This window comes from Natrix helvetica, assembly GCF_964273705.1.
Source record: "Natrix helvetica genome assembly, chromosome: 1".
NCBI classification, from domain to species: domain Eukaryota; kingdom Metazoa; phylum Chordata; class Lepidosauria; order Squamata; family Natricidae; genus Natrix; species Natrix helvetica.
Window position 1 is genome coordinate 89145733 of NC_138548.1, and position 19375 is coordinate 89165107.

The 19375-nt window shown below is 41.7% G+C and overlaps 1 protein-coding gene across 4 annotated transcripts in view; it reads right to left on the minus strand.

Moving 5' to 3' along the window:
- CAPRIN1 (cell cycle associated protein 1) overlaps positions 1-15897 on the minus strand; it is a 44690-nt gene extending 28793 nt beyond the window's left edge. For 2 of the 4 annotated variants that reach the window (XM_081934083.1, XM_081934080.1), the window contains exons 1-2: positions 15470-15657; positions 14833-15030 (exon numbers count right to left, since the gene is read on the minus strand). In XM_081934083.1, coding sequence (XP_081790209.1) covers positions 14833-15024 — 192 coding nt within the window. In that variant the 5' untranslated portion in view covers positions 15025-15030; positions 15470-15657. Of the gene's footprint in view, positions 1-14832; positions 15031-15250; positions 15387-15469; positions 15658-15762 lie in introns of those variants that run through there. The other 2 variants (XM_081934082.1, XM_081934081.1) reach the window with 2 other exon arrangements.
- Positions 15898-19375: the final 3478 nt, after the last annotated feature.

The window sequence follows — 19375 nt, forward strand, 5'->3', positions numbered from 1 at the left end:
ATTTGCAATGGACTTCAGAGGTGCACCTTCTCTGTGGCTACCTAGCCCTGTGAAATAGAGCCCCAATTGAAATTTGAAGGAGTCCTACCCTTTAACCCTTCACATTAGCTCCTCTCACCCAGTCAGGTAGGGAAGGTATGTTTTGGACCCCATCAGTTAAAGAATTCCATCTGGCAGTGTCCAGGAAGAGAGCCATCTCTGCTGTTGCCCCCACCCTTTGGAACATTTTCTCCCAGAGATGAGGCAGGCCCTCACTCTCTTTTCCTTTTGAAACTATTTAAATACTTGATTCTGCCACCTCACTTGGTACTTACAAATAAGCACAATAGCCCTCCTCTTGCCTTTTAATTAATTTTTACTATCAGCTTTAACTATCCTAGCCTTGACTGTATTTTAAATTTTATATTTTTATGTTTTTAACATTTTACTTTACAATGCTCAAAGTCCCTCTGTGAGAGAGATGGGCGGTTCCTAAATGTGATAAATAATATGTTAGTAAGTCTGGAAGGTTGCAAAGACACCCAAACACTGGACTAAGTTCAGAGTAAATGGAAGAAGGAATACTTTTGAAGAATAGAAACAAGAGCCATAATTAAGATAATAGTCAGAGCAGTAATTTGCAAAAATGTATCAGACATGACCCTTTGATGTTCTATGAAAATAAAGAAAATAAAGGAAGAACTGCATTTAAATTTGCAGCATTCTGTCACCATAACTTTGTAATAAAAGTAGTATTAATTTGCATATCTTCTGTTTCTAACTTTGGTCTGTCTTGGAGGACTGACAATGGGAGATGAGCCAGAAGGTTGACAGCAGACTGGTCTGGCATCTTGTAATTGTTCTGCTTTTATTATGAATTGGCGGGAAGAGGGGTTAATATGAGCCATGTGAGATATAAGTTGAATAAATAGATGTGGGCTCTCATTCATATTTGCTGAAAGGTTTTTCTGCCTAATTTTCAGATTCATCTTCCTCAATCTTTTCAACTAAAGCCAAATTCCAAAAAATAAGAATTTTAGTAGAATTTTCCACGTTACAGCGATAACAGCTAATCTGATTCTATCGGATCCTTATTATATGGACATTAGCTAGATTTCAGATATACTGGCATCTTACAGAATGGTTTTTCAGGCTGTAATACATTACAATATTAACATGTTTTTGACCTGCATGTAAAATATAATGCTAGATGCAGATGCTATATAAGTTTAACTGCTTTTTGTAAGAGGTTTCAAACACTGTACATGTCATAGGAATTCTACACAATCTTGATTGACCTATGCTGACTTTTTTCAAAGAAGAACCTAAATTAAAAACAAGATAATTGGAAACTAAAGGCCACATTTGCCAATTGTTTACTTATGTTCAGGTGACAGAACGATTTAAACTGGATGAAAGTTTGATTTTACAAATGAGTCAACTGACTTTGAATTTGTGTACTAATGACATGTAATTTGCTAAGATGTGTAAGATTTTACTAAAAATGAATATGGAAGACTGAGCAAATGAGCAAAAATATGTATATAATCTTGATCAATGGAAGAATATATAAAGGACTGAAATTTACTTTGAGTAATAATTTGAATTACACTGAATTATAATTTGAAACAATGTTTATAAAATGTTATACTCTTAGTGTAACACCTAAAAACTGAAACTAAAGCTTTTCCTTTTAGATTTGATAGATAAACACACTGGAAAAAAACAGAACTTTATGGACAACAGCAGCAACACATATGCGAGGGAATTTCTAGAAGCCTGGCACTCTGACAAATCAGCCATCAATAGACACACTGACATTAACATCTATAGACTATGCAAAAGAAACAATCAACCAGTCCAAAAGAGAAAAATACTCCAGCACCATTAGTAATTAGCACTCAGATCAGCATAGATTAACTCCAAGGTCAACTTCAGACCAATGATCAAGTAAGCAATACCCCAAACAAGAAACTGCCAAAGAGCCACTAGTAAACAACCCAACCGAAGAATCCCTAAGACCGTACCCACCCACACAGACAGGCAAGACACCAGAATATAAACTGACAGCAAAGCACTCCTTACTGGCACTGATGACACTAGTTAGGGCAGTGTTGGTGAACCTTTTTGTCACCAAATGCTGAAACGGGAGTGCACATGCGCGTATGTATGTGTGCCATAAACCGGAAGAGCAGCTGCCCGGAGCACATGTGCGCATGCATGCATGGTACCGGCACCGGCCAGCTGGTCTTTGCGCATGCATGCATGGTAGAAACCAGAAGACCAGGTGCCAGTGCACATGCACACGTCGGAAACTGGAAGAGCAGACGTCTAGAGAGCAGGTGGAGGTCCTCACGCTCCGAGTCTGATCGAACACAGGTAAGATCCTATTTACGGACCTACCTTGTGGCATTGAGAGCGGCCAAACGTAGACATTGTGCCACTCTTATTGCGTCCGCGGATAACCGCCCTGCCGCCCTGTTTAGGGTGACCCGCTCCCTCCTATCACAGGGGGCGCGGGTGGCGCCCTTGCAGGGTAGAGCAGAGGAGTTTGGGGAATATCTGCAGGACAAAGTCGCTCAGATCCGGAGCGGATGGGCCCCCTCCAGTGGCACGGACGAGCCGTCAACAGTGAGTCTTGTAAGACCACTCTGGGAGGAGTTTGACTCTGTTGCCCCCGAGGATTTGGACAGGTTGCGTGGACGGCTGCGGCCCACCACATGTTTAATGGACCCGTGTCCCTCCTGGCTGGTACTGGCATCCTGGGAGGTGACACGAGGCTGGCTTCTGGGCCTGGTGAACGCTTCATTGGGTGAGGGATCCTTACCAACTGCCTTGAAAGAGGCGGTGGTGAGGCCCTTACTCAAGAGGCCTTCACTGGACACAATGGAGCTGGCTAATTATCGTCCAGTCTCCAACCTTCCTTTTTTAGCGAAGGTTGTCGAGAATGTGGTGGCGCAGCAATTTCCATGACACCTTGACGAATCCGAATATCTAGACCCACACCAGTCCGGCTTCCGACCCGGACACAGCACAGAGACAGCCTTGGTCGCGCTGGTTGATGATCTCTGGAGGGCCAGAGATAGAGGTTGCTCCTCTATCCTGGTCCTATTAGATCTCTCAGCGGCTTTTGATACCATCGACCATGGTATCCTATTGCGCCGGCTGGAGGGGATGGGAGTCGGAGGCACCGTTTTACGGTGGTTCGGCTCCTACCTCTCCGACCAGTCGCAATGTGTGTTGACGGGGGGGCAGAGGTCGACCCTGAGGTCACTCACTTGTGGGGTGCCGCAGGGATCGGTCCTTTCGCCCCTCCTGTTCAACGCATATGTGAAGCCGCTGGGGGAGATCATCCGTGGTTTTGGGGTTGAATACCATCTGTACGCTGATGATACTCAGCTGTACGTTTCAACCCCAAACCACCCCAGTGAGGCTGTCGAAGTGATGTCCCGGTGTTTGGAAGCCGTCGGGGTCTGGATGGGGGACAACAGACTCAAACTCAACCCCTCCAAGACTGAGTGGCTGTGGCTACCGGCACCTCGGTTCAGTCAGCTGATTCCAGCGCTGGCCATAGGTGGCGAACAGCTGCCCCGTGGAACGGGCGCTCAATTTGGGCGTCCTCCTAGATGCCCGGCTGTCAATGGATGACCATGTGGCAGCCGTGGCAAGGGGGGCGTTCCACCAGGTTCGCCTGGTGCGCCAATTGCGCCCCCTCCTGGACCGAGAGGCCCTACGCACGGTCACTCATGCACTGGTGACGTCTCGCCTGGACTACTGTAATGCTCTCTACATGGGGCTTCCCTTGGGACGCGCCCGAAGACTACAGCTAGTCCAGAACGCAGCCGCGCGGGCAGTCATGGGGAGTACCAGGTACTCCCATGTAACACTGCTCCTGCGCGAGCTGCACTGGCTGCCTGTGGTCTTTCGGGTGCGTTTCAAGGTTTTGACCACCATCTTTAAAGTGCTCCATGGCATAGGGCCCAGTTACCTGCGGGATCGCGTCCTCCCACATACATCCCAGCGGCAAATTCGCTCTCACAGGGAGGGGCTTCTCCTGGTGCCGTCCGCTAGGCAATGCCAGCGGGCGACGCCAAGGAGTAGGGCCTTCTCTGTGATGGGCCCAACCCTCTGGAATGACCTCCCCCCCGACATTAGAACCATCACTGACTTCCGCTCCTTCCGGCAGAAACTAAAGACTCACCTGTTCCGACTGGCTGGCCTGGCATAATTTCAACGCCTATCTCCTGGCATTTATATTTTTACTGGTTTTTAAGGGGATTATTCTGTAGACTTAATTTTATTGGGTATTGGGATTTTAATGTCTGTTTATTTTAATTATTTATTAGCAATAGAGTCCTGCACATCTTTTATCCTCCTCTTATCCATCTATTTTATATTTGTATATATATATTGTCCATTTAGTAATTTTAATTGTTTTAATTTTGTTCTTTGACATGGACTGTACACCGCCCCGAGTCCCTTTCGGGAGAGGGGGCGGTCTATAAGCGCTAATAAATTGAATTGAAATTGGTGCCCATGCACACACTGGGAAGATGGTTTTCTGGTTTCTGACACATGCATGCACGCCAGAAACTGGCATGCACACTGGCCGCTTGGTCTTCCAGTTTCTGGCACTTCTGCGCATGTGAAGACCAGCTGGCCGGTGTGCCGGAACCCGGAAGAACAACTGGCAATGACTCACATGCCCAGAGAGATGGCTCTGTGTGCCAATTCCAGCAAGTATGCCATAGGTTCACCATCACGGAGTTAGGGTAATGAAACATCTGCAAGAAAACAAGCAAGCTCAGAGAGCACCAAGGGCCCCTCATTTCTGAGTTACAAATATTCTACTTCACTGAGACTTCTGTATAGACAGTGAGGGAAGAATTTACAAATGTCTACAATTGAAAAATGGATTGTGAAGCTAATCAATTAGCAAAGAAAAACTGACTACAGTTAGTCCTCGACTTACAATCACAATTGAGCTCTAAATTTCAATTGCTAAGCAAGGCAGTTAAATGAGTTTTGCCCCATTTTATGGTCTTTCTTGCCACAGCTGTTAAGTGAAACATTGCAGCTGTTAAAGTCAGTAACACAGCTGCTAAGTGAATCTGGCTTCCCCATTGACGCTGCTTGTTAGAGGATCACAAAAGTTGATCACATGACCCTGGGACACTGCAATCGTCATAAATACATGCCAGTTGTGAAGCATTCAAATTTTGATCACATAAACACTGGCAATGCTGCAATGGTTATAAGTGTGATATAAGTCATAAGCCACTTTTTTTAGTGCTACTGTAACTTCGAACAGTCACTAAATGAATGCTTGTTTATACTGTGATTAAATAATAGGCCTTGTCCAACTTTGAAAATACTGTTGGACTTCTTGCTAGAACCTGAAATAAATGAATCTTTAATTTTGGGACATGATAATTAAAACCGTTTATTGTGCATTATGGTTGATTTTAGAGTAAGAGGTTAATCTATTTTATATCTGTATCTGTACTGAAGAAAGTAGAAAGTTACTTTTTCTCCTTTTCACTTTTTCTTTCTTTTTGTAGTCCTGATTTGTTTTTTAACCTTTTTTTCCCTAACCCCTTTTTTGTATTGTATCCTTTGATAAATTTAATAAAAATTAAAAAGAAAAAAAGAATTTTTTTTGCAAAACTTCAACCTTAGAGAAATTTCATTCTTTCTGCACAAGTGTATTTGCAAGAATTTTTCATAGGCAAATTAGAATTAGCAGACTGCATATTACTTTTTCTTATTTGTTGATCTATGCAATACTGTACTATAATCAGATACATTATAGCATTAGATTGAAGAAAATGTTTCACTGTACAACACCAATATATTTTCTCCTTCTGATTCTTTAAATCAAACTGTTTCCCTCTCAGCATAAAAATGAAGTAACAGATAGCAACACATTTGCTTAACTAGCCAATATGCATTCCAGGATTCAACACAATTCCCAGTTAGTTCTAGACTTACAGATTACATCTTAGTGACTATTAAAAGTTACAAGAGACCTATGTGGGAGCTATTTATGAAGTTTTGACAGTCCTCCCCCCCCCCACACACACACACTCATAGTCACACAATCAAATTTCATGAGCTAGGCAATTGGGCTGTATTTACTACCGCTTGTAATGTCCTATATTCACCTGATCATGTTTTATGACAGTGATAAAAACCATCAATTACTTCCGATTTACAGCAAAATCACACTCATAGCAAACCACTGGTCTGCTAAGTGAGGAGTTATTCGCTTAACAACTATTGCAAAGAACATCATAAAATTGGGTCAGTTACACAAACAGCCTGTTTTATGACCATCAAGAATTATGTCAATCACGGGCAGGCTCCATTATGGTTGTAAATCAAGGACTATCAGACTATTAGTCTGTATTTTATTGTAAATTGCTACTTAAATAATTCTATAATCGTAGATTATTTTAAAGCTACAACAAAACTTTTAGTTATTACTTTTTCCACTGCCTTTATTTTTATACAAATAACTGAAACATATCTGCAAAACATATCCAACACACCTTCCTTCTCCTATTTTCCCCACAAGAATCCTGTAAGGTGAATTGGATTGAGGAAGATTGACTGGCCCAAGGTCAGTTGCTGAATAAAATATGTGAATATTCTGTCATCAGTAATTATTTCAAACATTATTTTCCATCATTTTTGTGCTTTTTAGTTTCTATAATTGTATGCATTAAGATAAATGTAATAATTAATTTTTCATAAAAAATAATTTCAGAAAGTTAAAAGCCTTCAAAACATAGGAATTCCCCAATAAAAAATATCAAATACTAACATCTAGATCAGTGGTTCTCAACCTGTGGGTCAGGACCCCTTTGGGGGTCGAACGACCCTTTCACAGGGGTTGCCTAAGACCATCGGAAAACACATATTTTCAATGGTCTTAGGAACCGAGACACCAATTTTATGGTTGGGGGTCACCACAACATGAGGAACTGTATTAAAGGGTCGCAGCATTGGAAAGGTTGAGAACCACTGATCTAGATGAAAAATTCTAAGTGGCTTGGAATTTTTTATTCATATATATTCAAACTATTACTAGAAGTGTGAAACAATCTAAACTGACAATATTCTCATATTGTTTTGTAGCATTAAAAATCAGAGTACCAGTAAACTTGGAATACCATTAAGAACAAGTTGTTATTAGGGGCCCATAAGAGAGTATTTTGAGTACATTTCAAATATTGAAAATTTTGTATATCTCTTGAAATAATTGTTCCTTAAGACCTAGTAGAATAAATATATTTCTCAACCCTTGTTTAATAGATTGCAATGGATGACTGCAACTGAAAAGTGTTTTATTAATTTATTCTACTTTATACTTTCATGCCATAAGAATCCATGATGGTATATAATTAAAATCAGGAAACAAAACACAAATTCATAAAACGCAATATAAAAAAGACAGAAAAATTTTAACTACAAAGCTAAGATTGTTATTAATAGTTATTAATAGTTTTAAGAACCCAAAGACTAGGCCTCTCTCTCCAAATATCCTTCTCAACTCATTTTTGATAGTTTTTCTGAAGTTTAAGAGTGAAAATACCATCTAGATGTTTAGTTAACACTACTATTGAGAAACAAACATTTGTTAGTCTTCTCCTTACTCTATAATATTGCAGAACTGTGGCCTACAGTGTGAACTGAATTTCATCCAAGTTCTATAAAAAAAACCCAGATTAGGGTTGAACAAACACCATCCAAGCAATGCACTGTGACCTGTCTTCACTAAACCTACTGACTCTGAGCAAATATTAACTGGATGTGACGTATAGTGTTTGAAACTTTAGGTTCAATAACTGAGGACCCTCCTTTAGCAATAATCACTTCACATGTTCCCTGTAGGTATTTTGGCCCATGTCCCCTTTACAAAATAGTTTCAATCTCTTGCGATGTTAGGACTGTTTTTCATATAAACTGCTCACTTCGGATCATGGCATATTTCATCTGGGTCATGGCTTTGACTTAACCATTCCAAAATACTTGTTTTACTTCAGCAATTATGCTGTAGATTTACTTGGGTGCTTAGGGCTGTTTTCATGTTGCATTATGCATGTTGTGTAAGCTTTAGCTCATAGACAGAGACTAAGACTTTTTTCTGTAGAATTTTGTATAATCCAGAATCCATTATAGCTTTAATGACTGAAAGCTGTCCAGTCATGATATTCCATGCTGCCATATTTCATAATGGAACTAGTTTCTTTCTTTCAATAGTATAAATTGTTTCCTTTTAACTCCAGAAAGATCCACTTTTGTGCAGTAGTCTACTGAATCATCCAGGCGCTCCTTGGTGAATCTGAATTGGGCAGCAAATAACTTTCCTGAGCACAAAGATTTTATTTTTGATATCTTTCCATGCATGCTATTCTTGTTCAAAAAATTTCCTTATTTATGCTGACATGACAAGAGTGACCTGCAGAATGTTTATGGTCTCCTTGTATTCTCTTTTGGAGAACCATATGCCTTATTATTTGGAAAATTTGGACATTCCTGGGAAGAATGTTTGTATATTGTTGGACAATCCCACCCAACCTCATATGCATCAACAATTCTTTATAAGGTCTGCACAAATGTCTTTTGATTGAGACATGATTTACTTCTACAAAATTATGCTATGGAGCACAGTATTTTTAGTAGGGAAAGACCTACAAATACATGCCAGAGAGATAACATCCCAGGGCTTTCCATATTATATCATACCATACCGTATGGTACTATGCCACACCACACCACACCACACCTACTGAACATTGCCTTAGCATGTTAAAAAAAACACTTTGCAGATTATACTCTTTGTTTAACCAGAATTTCTCTTTAATAGAACTTAAATGAAGCTGTGATCTTACACTGCAAGTCACAGCACTGCAGCATTACAAGTAGTTACAGAAGATTCATACTTTCACCACTGTAAGTGTTCCAAACTTTATAACTCTTTAGAACAAGGATTCTTAAAGTGTGAGCCACAATACCACAGTGGATGGTGAGAAATTTAGAGTCACCAGGGCTAAGCCTATGGACTGAGTTATCTGTCAAAATCACCCAAAATCACAAACATTAATCCAAATATAATATTTCATTTTATTAGGGCATTGGGTACATAAATTTATTATTTTAGAGAATTGCAGTATTATAAAGGGTAAAATTATTCCTTCAGGAAAAAGCTATATTTCTTGGCTAGTTTGTGGGCATAATTTAAAGTTTGTATTATGACCTTTAAAACTCTAAATTGCTAAATATCAGGAAGTGCAATGACTAGTTGTTTCCAATGAGTTTGTTTGATTTTAAAGAGTTTTCTTGTATATCTTGCCAATTGTTGAGTTGCAAGAAGGGAGGGTGCTATTCCTAGATCACAAAAATTTGCTTAAGAAGTTCAACACTTTGCTATACATTCAAAGTATTTAGAAATGCCTTTAGTCTGTATCAATATGCATAATTTGCTTCCTGTAATATTTCTATTCTCAATTTTATACCAAGGTACAATGTTTTCATAGTTCTAGGAAACTATTAGGCACAGTGTAATTCAGGCATGCCTACAAAATTGTCAATTTCCATCTGCCCAAAAATTCCTTTGCAAAATAAATTAAATTATTTCTCTATATTGTTTTAATGTGGAATGAATGCCATATTTTTCCAGAAATGTGGAAATAAAGATGTAACTCCATGGAAATGTTAAAATTATATTACTTTATAATATCTATTTTCTGCATGTTATGTTCACAAAATAGGAAAGACAAACAACAGCTATCTGTAGTATTATCACTAATATATTTTTGTTCACGGCAACTCAGTCCCAAATCAATCAGACATCAAGTCTCAAATAGACTAATGTGCAGAAATGAACTTTTAAAGATACAAACCACTTATAAAGAATTTAACTAATTTCTGCATGACAACTTGCATCTACCTAGCAAAACCCTAAGAATACTGAAGTTATCAGAGCAAACCTGGCTACAATGCATATACTCACATAACAATATCCAATAAAAGTTAATTTTAGCTTTAAGACAAGTATAAATATATGATGCTATTTTAATATTTTAAACATATTAATTTGATTAGAGAAGAAAATTATGTGCAGAATGATTTTATCGAGGATTTGCATTTATCTTCTCATTTTCAAGAAAATACTGACAATTATAATTTTATTATTTTCTGTTTCTTTAAAGTACTTCTCACCCAATGGGAGGAAGGCTTACATATACCAAATCTCAACCAGGGATATGAGTTCATTACTGCACATGTTAATACAATGTTTCATAAGCATAATGCTACCCAGACAGGGGAACTCTGTGGACCAGTGGTTTAGTAAATGTAAGCCTTCCTTCCACTGGGTGAGACTTATTATTTTGCTTTTTAAAAACTAGAAGCTCAGAAGTAAAATCTCAACTAGCTTTCCCTTTACTATTCAAAATATTCTGGATTACTAACATTAGACCCACTATTATGTTCAAAGATATAATCTGAATAACACCAGATAGCCTACACAATTTTACCTTAGCATTGTTAAGAACAAACTTTTATAACTGGGTTGCCATGCTCTTGGTAGACTTCCTTTTTCAAACAAAATCATCTGCAGATGGCAAATTCCTACTTTGCTACTATTGTTATGAGAACCTACATGAATTATAAAATACAGTTTGAACTTTGCTTATTTTTATTGCCACAATAGTGATTTTGAAATCTGCCTTGGTTCAAATGACCTAGTAAATTGTGATTAATCAAAAATGGAAGCAAAATCTGGATCACCGAACAGATTAGATGCCATGCTTTGTCTTAGTACCGTGTTTCCCCGAAAATAAGACAGGGTCTTATTTTCTTTTGCCCCACGAAATATGGCTTGGGCTTATTATAGGGGAGGGCTTATTATTTCTGGGGCAGGTGAGAAGCAAGGCGCACCTTTTACCTTTCCAGCTCCGTCGCGTTCCTCGCCATTGTGCTCAGGGAAGCGGCTGATAAAAAAAAAAACTTCTCGCGAGTTCAATCAAACATCTTGAAATCGCGAGAAAGTTTTTTTTTGCCAGGGGCTTCCCTGAATACAATGGCGAGGAACGTGACGGAGCTGGAAAGGTAAGAGACACACCTCGCAGCCCAACACCGCCCACCTCGCCCCAATGGTAAAGGCAGCCTGCCTGGTTCCCTTCCCCGCCATCCCTTTAACGAGGGGTGGCAGGTAGGGGGGAAAAGCGAGGCATGCCTCTTTAACTTTCCAGCTCCGTTCTGTTCCTCGCCCTTTCGCCGATTGAATCCCCTTATAAAAAAATCCTCATGAGTTCAACTCGCAAGATTTTTTTTACAAGGGGATTCAATGAGCGAAAGGGCAAGGAACGCGACGGAGCTGTCAGTCTCTGGTAGCGCTAGGACACGCGTCACGCTTCTCCCCCCCACACCTCTCACCCCTCACTAAAGGGACGGCAGGAGAGGGAACCAGGCAGGCTGCCTTTACTGTTGGGGTGAGGTGGGCGGTGTTGGGCTGCGATGCACACCTCTTTCCAGCTTCATCGCATTCCTCGCCCTTTCGCCCATTGAATCCCCTTGTAAAAAAAAATCTCATTAGTTCAACTTGCGAGGTTTTTTTACAAGGGGATTCGATGGGCGAAAGGGCGAGGAACGAGACGAAGCTGGAAAGATAAGAGGTGTACCTCACAGCCCAACACCGCCCACCTCGGCCCAATGATAAAGGCAGCCTGACGCGTGTCCTAGCGCTACCAGGGACTGACATCTCTGTTGCGTTCCTCGCCCTTTCGCTCACTGAATCCCCTTGTAAAAAAAATCTCGCAAGTTGAATTCATGAGGTTTTTTTACAAGGGGATTCAAACGGCGAAAGGGCGAGGAATGGAACGGAACAGAGCTGGAAAGGTAGGAGGTGTGCCTGGCTTCTCCCCCCCCACCTGCCGCCCCTCGTTAAAGGGACGGCGGGGAAAGGAACCAGGCAGGCTGCCTTTATCATTGGGGCAAAGTGGGCGGTGTTGGGCCGTGGGGCGCGCCTCTTACCTTTCTAGCTTTGTTGCATTCCTCGACATTGTATTCAGGGAAGCCCCTGGTAAAAAAAAAAACCCCATCTCGCGATTTCAAGATGTTTGATTGAACTCGTGAGAAGTTTTTTTTTCACCAGCCGCTTCCTGAGCACAATGGCGAGGAACGCGAGGAAGGGAACCAGGCAGGCTGCCTTTGCCGTTGGGGTGGGCGGTGTTTTTTTGCACGAGAAGGAACAGGCAGGAGGGGGTGATCACCTTGCTGGCCTGCCACTGTTTTTGCGGCAAGCCCTCTTTTTGCCCCGGAAGCTGTACCGGTAGGTGGTACAGTGTTAATGGCAGGGACTGGTTGCGCTTGCGCTTAAATATTTGGGGCGGGCTTATTTTCAGGGGAGGGCTTATTATGGCGCATGCTCTGAAAAGCCCGATTGGGCTTATTAGCAGGGCATGTCTTATTTTCGGGGAAACACGGTATGATTTATAATAACATTCAAGCCTGTAGTTTTGTAGTGGGATCTTTGCTAGAATGCTTAAAAATTTTCATTCAATATTAGGCATAAAGAGAGTACAGATACCTGAATTTCAAAATCAGCAGTATTTTTAGAAATTACTTAAGTAAATATTACTTATCAACCACAATGTTGCAATCCAAAATTTTAATACCCTGGCAGTTATCATTGTATAATTATTTTAAATATGACAACATAATTTCCTTTACAAATGCTAAATCACAAACTAAATTTCTTAAATCAAGTAGAGACAGACTAGGATTTTATAGTGCTTTGGGTTTGATTCTGAAAAGGACACCTCAACATAAAAGCAACATTAGGTGCAATTAAACTAGCTGTATGATCCAAAGAAACCCACCTCAATGAATCACTAACATGGGCCACATTTCTACTACCAAGCAATTTTATTGAAATGAATCCAAAGCCCTGATAAATTTTTTAAGATTAAAATACAGCAGCCTCCATAGTGTACTAAACTCTAATCCTATTGCAAAAGCAGGATAAAAAAGCTCCAAAGCTATGATCTTTTGAAAAAGGCAGAATTGGTGCAAAAATTAGAAAAGTGAGTTTTAGAAAATTGAGGACTTGCATAAAGTGAGTCTAAATAACTTTCTAACATATGGATCTTATACACTAATTCAGAAAAAGATATTACATCAGTGAATTAAACATTTTCACTTATTTACTGGACTTACAGGGGAAATTTAATATAAAAATCTAATGGTTATTTAATAATGTGTTCCCACGCACATTTAGATGAAAGCAAGCCTTGCTCAAACAAGTATTTAATACATAAACATAGAAACTGTTTTTTCAATGAGTTGAATGTTTAAAGTCATTCATTACAATCCCCATAATACAGCAATCTAAGAAGCATCCTGCTGCTTCTCTTCCATCACAGCTATCTATTCACATATCCTATCATTTTAGAAACACTTGGCAAGATATTTAAACTAGTTGTACAGTTCTTTTGATTGTGGTCACCTACTAACAGTTTAATGCACATTTGCACAGGCTGTAATTTTTCTATCTAGTGGTAGGAGCATGTAGTGAACAGAGTTCACCCAGCAGAAACTGAGGGAGGATGAATTTTGTTCCTTCCCCTCCTTTCACAATTGTTAATACCACTTCATTCACTGCTCCGTGGGATCTCTATTCTTTGGAATAAAGACAAAAAGAGACTCAATGGAGGATTTCCTTTTCTTTGGGTCTAGTTACCTTGCCCCCATCCCCTTTAGAGTAATGTCCATAGTGATTGAGGGAGTGATCAGTGTTCGTACATCACATCAGGACCACAGCAGTTGGGATATTCAATGAGAGCAGAGCCTCTTTTCACTGTTACCGGTTCTTGTAAGAGCAGCCAGTATCAAATTTTAACCAAAGATTCATAAAAGCCAGCATGAATTATTATAAAGTTTGCTCCCATAAATACTGACTTGGGAGCAAGTCTCATGGTCTAGCGGTTCGTCCTTAGAACCATAGGGCATTAATGTTGACAAAAGGACGCAGGGCACGTACTGCTAAATCTAAACGTTTCAAAAGTAACACATTAATAGCGCTGCTCTTTTAAGATGTCAACTCGGTTCTTCTCTTTTCACTAAGTCTAGAGGCGAGCAAACTAAACTAAACTTTAAAAAAAGCGTGTAATAAAACGAGCCGAAAGTTTCAACACTTCCTTTCACAGGGGCGCCCCCCCCTCTTCCCCCCAGGGGCCCGAGAGAAAGACAGAGAAACAGAGAGATCCGCGTTTTCTCCCGCTTCTCCACACGGAGGGGAAGGACCAACTAAAATGGGGGAGAAAGGAAGAAGCGCGCGCGTGCATCCAACACGGACATTAAGAGCTGAGCAATTCGGGCGGGCGGGCAACCAAACAGCCGAGCCTTTGTGCAGCAGCCTTTCACACAATGAGACTCCCTCCCGGGAAGCCTGGCTGCCTCTCGCCGCCGCCATGTTGGGTACGGGCCGGCTCCATGTGCAATGGGGGGAGGGGGGAGGGAAAGAGTACGATGAAGAAGGGAAAAAAAGGGGGGGGCGACAGCTCAAGTCTCCGGTTAGCCGGTTTGGAATCAGCGACGGAGGGTGACGGGAGAGAAGGCAAGGCCAAAAGGACGCGGAAAGCGCCTTCAGACCTGAACGAAAAGGCGCCTCTCTCCGCCCCTCCGACTAGAAACAAAAGAGCAGGCGGGGAAGCGCAAGGAAAGGGAAAGTCTTTTCAGAACCACCTCAGTTACCGCCACTCGCTCCAATCAACGTTCATTCCCACCCTCCCAACTCCCGGGAAAGGGGGAGGGGGGGGAGAGAGAGAGACCCAACCTCCGTACCTTTTTCTTCTCCAAATTGCGTAGCTTCTTATCGATGACACCCAAAATCTGCTTCATGGCCTCCGTCTGCACCGAACTCGTACTGCCACCCGAAACCGCCGCCTGAGAAGCCGCAGCCGCAGCCGCTACCGTTGCCTCGCTGCCCGCTTTACTGCCGCTACTCGCCATCGCGCTGCTGGTGGCCGAGGGCATCGCTTACTGAGGGAGAGAAGAACAACGCGTTACGGGATTCGGAGGGAGGGCGAGAGGAAGCGATAAAAATGAAGCCGAGCCGACGGGACGGCGACGGAGGAGACGGAAAACGCGTCCCACCGGAACGGCTTTCAGTCTACCAATACCTCATTTATCTCATGTCCCCCCCTCCCCCTCCGCCATCCTCTCTCCCCGCGCGCGCGCCCAGTTCCGACCCGGACCGCACCTGTCAGCGCGCGCCCAACGATCCTAAGCAACCTGATTGATCCTTAAAGGTCCGACCGCAACACCACGGGCGCGTGCTCGGCACCCACGTGATTGGCAACGCGCGGATATCCCACGCTTCCACATTCCTCCTCCTCCCCCTCCCCATACACAGGGCGCCGCCGCCGCGGCGATCAACGGTCTTCCCAGAACCGCTCTTCTTTTACTTCTTCCTCCTCACCGTGACAGATGCGCGCGCCCGCGTGCGTGTGTGAAGAAATGGAAGAAGGGAAGGCACCAGGAAAAGACTCGGTGGGACTCTACGCAGGGGGGACGGCGTCCTCTGTCCGCGCGAGTCCGGCCACTTACACCAAGCTACCTCTGCACCGAGTTATGGGGGGGAAAGGAAAGAACCAAGAGAAGGCCGCGAGGGCGCGCGCGCGCGGGAGGGACCGGCAGGGCGCGAGCGGCGGAGGGGTCCTCATTTCACAGAGGTGGCGGTAGCGAATGCCGGAATCGCTTCCTCAAACTGACCTCGTGCAAGCTTCGAAGCGTGCCTTCGTGAAAGCCTCAGTCTTAGGGCACGGATTTTTTTCAGGCGCCGAGGCCGCCTAGACGTTCGGCGCCGTGGTTAAGAGGAGAGACTTGGGGCGGCGTCCAAGATTCCGGGAGGCGGGACTGTGCTGGGCCAAGCCGAAAGCTGCTATTTTGGCGGGGGGAGCCCGTGACCCGGTTGTGGTAGGAAGGGTGGTTGGCTGGCTGGTATGATAATAGCTAGGGGAGCTCATTTCCCTGATTTGGGGATCTTAATATCAAGTCTCTAAAGGTTCATAGAGCAGAACGATCCTGCTTTCCCGATAAGTTACTTGGTAACTTGGCCTTGGAGGAGCAGGAAAGTTCGAGGTCAGGGCAATTTTTTTTTCTTCGTAGTAATTCCGAGGCTTTGAAAACCTACACAACTTTATGTGGTTCTTGTAGAAGGGCGTGAGGTGAAAAAAAGTACGATTTGGTCAGCCAAGGCTATTGATTTGGCGTTGGCAATTAAATGGAAATGCTAATCTTTATGCTAATGCATCAGCATAAAGATTTAAGGCATTGTAAAGCGGTATATAAGTCTAAAGTGCTATTGCTGTTTGAATATTCCAAGCACTTTATAATAAAGTTACAAACGCAGTTCAGAGTAACAGATAATTTGGGCATAGGCATGCTTATTTCAGAAAAGAATGATGAAATCTAAAATTTAAATTATTATAAGAAAGTATGGTTCAAAATGATGAGTTTGGGGTAATTGTTTTGTTTTTACTTATTCCTATGTCAGTGAAGATGATTATGTGCCGGCATAATCATTTTGAAGTCCTAGCAACCACATACATACATTTTCTGTATTACAATTTATACTTAACCTGTTCTTTCAGCTCTCCCAATGGTGCATTCATCAACATGGTAACTGAATTCATCTACCCCGTAAAATGATAGCTTTGGGAAACAATAAACATTTTTGTTACATTAGTGGAAAAACTCAAGTGCTTTATTTTGCAGGCCTGCATCAGCTTTAAAATGTCTTCAGTGTTGAAAACCATGACAGCAAGTATCTTCAAGAATTGATTACTTTACATTTGAGGTTGTTGCAAGGATAAAAGGATATTATGTGTAATAACTTAACAAAGTTATATGACCTGCATCTTTCCAATGGTTTTTACTGAAGTTGAAAGAGCTGTGCTGACTAAAGCTAAGGCAAGAAGGAATGTGGGAATAAAATTTAATAAATAGTAGCAAATAGAGACCTCACTCATAAGCAACATAATTGCTTACAATTGCTCCCTAAATAAACTTCTGTGAGATTTAATTTCCAAGATTTAAGTCACTTCCGGTTTGCTCGGAGGGTCGTTTTCAGGGGTTCCGAAGGCTTCAGGGACCTTCAAGAGGCTTCTGAAGCCTCCGGAGCAGTCAAAATGACCCTCCGAGCAAACAGGAAGTCCATTCCTGAACTTCCGATTTGCCTGTAGGGCCAGTTTCTTGCGCTCTGGAGGCTTCAGGGAAGCTCATGAAGCCTCCGGAGGGCCTCCAGGGGGGGCAGAGGGGCTCTTTTCACCCTCCCCAGGCTCCTATAAAGCCTCTGGAGCTTGGCGAGGGCGAAAAATGGCTTTTAAAAAGGGTAAACTTAGCTTGCCAGCGCGCACATGCGCGCTGGCCAGCTGACAGGGCAGCGCCTCACATGCCCTGACAAATGGCTCCGCGTGCCACCTGTGGCACACGTGTCATAGGTTCGCCATCACTGATTTAAGGCATTCTCCAAAGCACAAGCTTTACCACACTAGATTCTTTTTATATTACATTTAATTAATGGAGATGGGGAAGATCTTGTGGTAATTTAATTTCAGTACTTTTTAAAAAAATGTCACTCAGAATAAAAAAAAATGCATTGCAACATAAAAGGCTTTAACCAAGCACTCTTGTGAGGCAACTTATTTCATGAGAACAGATAGTCAAAGGCTACAATTCAATGTATGTTATATCTTCCTATTATAGGTATATTTTTCAGCATCAAATATTGCAGCAATATAGATCTCAGTAGAAGGTTTTGCAGAATGCAAAAGGAATACTAATACATCTTATCCTTATATTTAGTTTGAATTCATTTTAATTCTAAAAACTTCCCATCTTCTTGTCTCTAAGGATATAGTTAGAGTTCTTGATATTTTGAATTCTGCCATCTAGAGACTCAATCTCTGTCCTTCCTTGGCTTCTTTGAGTTGTTAAGCAGGGATGAAAGATTGGATTTTGAGGTGGCTAAGTGCCTTTTATGCCCTGCTGCCCAAAAACAGATTCTTGCATTCTCTTTAAAAAGGTGATTTTTTGACCACATATCTTGCCCTCAGTTTCCAACCCTGAAATTTTAAGAAAGAGTTTGAAGAAGATGGTTCTGGGAAAGAGACAGCAATGACCTCTTGTGGGTGAACTCTCCTGGTACTTGTATGATAGGCATTCAGTTTTCTTTGTACTGGTAGCTCTCTAAATACTTTCGATATAATCAGCCATGGTATCCTCCTGGAGTACTGGTGTAGTGAATTTAGAGGATGGCTATGACAGAGAGGGAAGATTCCATACAAAGGCAATTCACAGTAAACATGGTTTAAACCTGTATGAAAGTAGATATTTATGAAGTAGTGTGAGACAGGCACCCCTAATTCACATGAAGATAAAAGGAAGAAGAAGGAAGCACATTCAGACTTGCAACATTCTGTTTTAAAGTAATTATGGTAAGTTTTAGTCCTGTGGTATGGAAGCTGCTTGAAATAGTATGAAATAATGTTAAAGTTGCCGCTTGCATAGATTTTTGTTTTTGTTTTTATTGCTATAATACACATAAAAGAAAGGAAAACGCAACTGGATATAAAACAGTACATTTTATCCTGACACAGATAGATTCTGTGTAAACTGAAGAGGGGGGCCGAAAAAAGAAAAATCATGTCCTGGCAGCCTGAAAGAGACAAGGCTAGTAGCCATCTACTGGTAATTACTTAACTGCAAAGGGAGTGAGGGTGGGCCAGAATCTAGATATAGCTGTGCACACTTTGAGACTATAAGCTGCACATACCCCCAGAAGAGAAAGTGAGTTAACTTTAAAATGTTTGGATAACTAAATAAATTAGTTTAGTGTTTTATTGCCATGTCACTACTGCTTATCAGAAGGGAGGTCAGGAAAAAGAATTCAGTTCTTTTAGCTGCTATAATTAAATACTACCATAATTACTTTACATGCTTGAAAATGAAGAGTAACTTGATCATAAAAAGGGAAGTATTCACAAGAAAGTACTTTGTTATCAATAGAAGATAATATTTATAGCTCAGAGTTGAACTAAGGGGCCTTTGGTGCTCTCTGAGCTCTGTTGTTTGCAGACATTTTGTTACCTCAGGTAACATCTTCAGTGCTAGAATGAGTGGGGTTTGGTAAGAGAGCAAAAGGGCTAGAGAAGCTCAGAGAGCACCAAGGATTTCCAAGCATTGTGTATTTGCTGTTGGATCAATTCCCATGAATTCATGAAACTATTGTGTCAACCAGGTTATTAAGGAATGTATGAATGTGGAGGGAAAGTATTATTGTATGATGCAACAAAGAGTATGGAATTGAACATTTACATGTTGG